Source organism: Trachypithecus francoisi, unplaced genomic scaffold (assembly GCF_009764315.1).
Source record: "Trachypithecus francoisi isolate TF-2019V2 unplaced genomic scaffold, Tfra_2.0 Lachesis_group15, whole genome shotgun sequence".
NCBI lineage: Eukaryota > Metazoa > Chordata > Mammalia > Primates > Cercopithecidae > Trachypithecus > Trachypithecus francoisi.
In genome coordinates, this window is record NW_022681460.1 from 29684839 (window position 1) to 29688743 (window position 3905).

The following is a 3905-nucleotide window of genomic DNA, read 5'->3' on the forward strand; positions in this document are numbered from 1 at the left end:
CTCAAACTCCTGAGCTCTGCAGTTCACCCATTTTGTCCCCCCAGTGTTGGGATTACAGGCGTGAGTCACTGCGCTCAGCCCCTTATTATCTTTTTAAAGACATTGATAACCTTTGAGGTTTCTGAAAAGGTCTCATAAAGTTCAAATTTTTCTTTGATGAGATTAATGTACAAATAATGTTTGAGAACTGGGGACTGCCTTCATAGATAGATAGAGCAGCTTTTCATCTAAATCCTTGCTGAAGGGAAACTGTGTAGCAGTCTATATCTCCATAATGTGTCACAAAATATTAAAAGAAATATAAGGAACTGTGGGTATTTTATGGACTAATGTCATTTGACAAAGGCATAGCCTCAATTTTCCTCTGCTGCATCCCGAAAGCCACAGAACATTTTGACAATTGCAGGACACATACAGTCATGGAAGTAAATAATAGAAAATTTAAGCCTAATTGTATTTTTTCTTTGAAATATTCCATTTTAAGTAAATGTAAGCATGATATAAACTAAGACATCTATTATAATAACAATGTATGTTTTCCATAATCACTATCAATTAAAAACTATTTTAGACTTTAGAAGACAAAGTGGTGATTGCATTTTACCTGATTATGTACAGTAGAATTTTATGTTTTCTCACAAACCTTGCAGTAAAATAATACCTAATTCAAGTTTGAATCATTTACAAAGATATAAGAAAACACCTAATTCATTTTTGATCCAATCACTACATTTTGTCAATAATTTTCATCTTGATGTGAGTCGGGAAGAAGAATTTCCCTCCTTACAAATAGCTTGAAGCCAGGGCACTCATAAATAGGAATTTGTAATGTTTGAATGTGTCCCGCAAAAATTCATGTGTTGAAAACGTAATCCCTCTGCACTCATTAATGGATTAATGTTACTATCAATGGGAGTGGGTTTATCATCACGGAAGTGGCTCCGTTTGAGAATGGCTGTTATAAAAGTAAGCTGTCTCTGGCTCTCTTGCTTTTGCCTTCTTGCCATGTGATGCCTTCTTCCATGTTACAATGCAGCAAAAGGCCCTCAGCAGATGTTGACACCATGCTCTTAGACTTCCCAGCCTCCAGAGTCAGGAGCTAAATAAACTTTCATGTTTTTTACATTACCCAACTTGTGGTATTCTGCTATAACAAGAGAAAATGGACTAAGACAGTAACTTTAATAAGAATCATGGGGAAAATAATTTGGAGCACTTTAAGAAATTCTGATTCAATAACCATAAATATTAGGAAGGTACTAGGCACATGTTGGGAAAAAAACTTAAAGAGAAGGATCAATAAAAGGAAAGGGTGACATCACCTAGATGATGAAGGTACAACAAATTAGAGGCAGGATGTTTTGGTATAAATAACGTGGGCAGTTGATTGTTAGCTGGCTCATTTGTTGTTGTTGTGTTTGGGGGAGCTTAATATGCAAAAGAGTTTCATGATTGGTAAATATGTGAATGTTAGTTATTTTTATTTTGAGAATATGCCAGGAAGAGAGTGATTGCGCAGATGCATCATTAGAGTTTGAGAGCTACTATTCTAGGAAAAGCATAAACCAAATCTCCCTTTTCACCATCACCCAGTCCAATATACTGTAGAAGAATCTGTGACTTCAGCATATATTCAAGGACACAGCTGGACCAGATATTACAAGGTGGCATTTTAGAGTAAGAAATATAAATGGGCCTGGGTTCTGCAAAACTTTTTTTTTTTTTTTTTAAATAAAAGAGGGAATTTATTAGAAGAATACAGAGGTTCTTGCAGAGATTCCAACAGTTGCGAGGGGTCAACAGCTAGAATCACACCTTTCTGAAGGACAGAGTATGCTGTAACCACAAACTTCTAATTCTGGGTTCTGCACCATCAGGAAGAGAATATCCTAGAGGACAGTTCTCCTTGTATACTGCATAAGGGACTAGAATGTGGATTCATTTCTGCTTGCTTTTTGATCCTTATAGTCCTTTATGCTGGCCTCAAACTTGTCAAGCACATGTTGGCAGACATTCATGAGTTCATTCAGGCCTCTCTGAAATGGCTCAACACCTGGAAGGGTACCTCTAGTCTGAATGCGTAAATTAATTTTGCTCTCTGAAGGATGGGTAGTAGTGTAACCACAAAATTCCACTTCTGGGTTCTTCATGATCATGTAATGTAGAGAATTTCCTAGGGTATGGTCTTCCTCGTGCAATACAAATGTCACACAGTGTCTATCTGTTCCAGTTGCCTGGACCATTCCTAGGGCTGTCTTCCTCTCACCTTCAGTCATTGAGGTCTTCAAACCAGATATTTTTCTCTCCAACTCCTGGTCCTCTTCCATCGCTGGGGTAGTTTCTGGACCCTCAGGTGGTGCTGGTGGATCAGGGGCTCTGTCCCATAATGTGAGGTAATGGAGGTGAAGCAGGGAGAAAACTTCTTATTTAGGTTTAGCTCTCTATCTTGTCATCAGAGTGGCAAGTTCTTAAGGCCAGACATGCAGTTGTAAACATAAGAGTTAAGGTGATCTACAAAAGTCACCATGCTTTAGTCTGGGCATAAACTTCAAAGTTGACTGTATACCTAATAGTCATTTCTCTCTTTCTCTTTACTAACAAAACCATGGCATTCTTAGGAAACTGGATAGCTAAATGCTGCTGGGAATCTGGACCCATCCATGGACTCAGGGAATTACTCCCACTTGCTAGTCTAAATCAGTCATGGTAATTCCATTTTCCTTGCTAGTAATTGGTTTAGAAATGGCAAGCAACTCAATTTTATTAATAAAAAGTGAAAGATAATGCCAGAGGAATTTGAAGCTGATGATGCACTGAAGGTAACCATGGCAATAATAATAAATTAAAAACCCAGCTCTTAATTAAATTGATTCAACTTTCCAGGCATAACTATTATTTTCCTTAGGCTCACTGTTAGACACACTATGTCTCACAATCACAAATTTATGAGATACACAGAAATCAATGGAACAAAAGCCCTCATGAAGAGACAGAGCAATTAACACATCCAGACTCAGAGGTGATCTAGATATTGAAACTATCAGACAGGAGGTATAAAACATGTATGATTAATATGTTAGATGCTTTAATATGGAAAAGGTAGAAACATGCAGTAGCAGATTGGAAATTTTGGTAAAGAGATGGAGCATATGGGAAAGAGTCAAATGAAAATGCTAGAAACAAAACATACGGAGATGAAGAATGCTTTCATCAGTAGCCTTGATACAGCTTAGAAAAGAATTAGTGAATTTGAAGATAGGCCAATATCAATTACTCAAACTGAAATTCAAAGAGTAAAAAGAGTGAAAGAAATAAAAACAGAGCATTCAGGAGTTTGAGATAATATCAAACAGGCTAACATAGGTGTAAATGGAATCTGCAATGAAGAAAAGAGAGCATAGGGTACAATAATATATGAAGACATAACAGTTGAAAATTTTTCAAGGATAACAGAATATATCAAACCATAGACCCAAGAATATTAACCACATTCAAGATGAATACCCCCAAAATCATTTAGATACACTATACTCAAACACCTAAAAACCAAGGATAGACAAAAAACTTGAAAACTGGCAGAAATTTAAAAAATAATCTTAGAGAAACACATTAGAGAAGAATGAAGGTTAGAATTACAGCAGACTTCCTTCAGAAATTCTGCAAGCCAGAGGGTAATGAGTTGATGGCTTCAAAATAATGAAAAACAGAAACAAAAACACCTGCCAACCCCAAATTTTTTATCTACTAAAAAATACATTGTCTGGGCCATGATGTCACTACTCCTGCATGGACAGATCTTGAAACCTTTTTTTTTTTTTGAGACGGAGTCTCGCTCTGTCGCCCAGGCAGTGGCCGGATCTCAGCTCACTGCAAGCTCTGCCTCCTGGGTTCAGGCCATTCTCCTG

At 37.2% G+C, this 3905-nt stretch overlaps 1 protein-coding gene across 1 annotated transcript; it reads right to left on the minus strand.

The window, feature by feature from the left end:
• Nucleotides 1-1712: 1712 nt before the first annotated feature.
• LOC117098000 (DNA-directed RNA polymerases I and III subunit RPAC2-like) lies at nt 1713-2412 on the minus strand. The gene has a single exon (XM_033236533.1). It carries the CDS (start codon nt 2325-2327, stop codon nt 1926-1928), a length of 402 nt encoding a protein of 133 aa, XP_033092424.1. The 5' UTR covers nt 2328-2412; the 3' UTR covers nt 1713-1925.
• Between the last annotated feature and the right edge of the window lie 1493 nt (nt 2413-3905).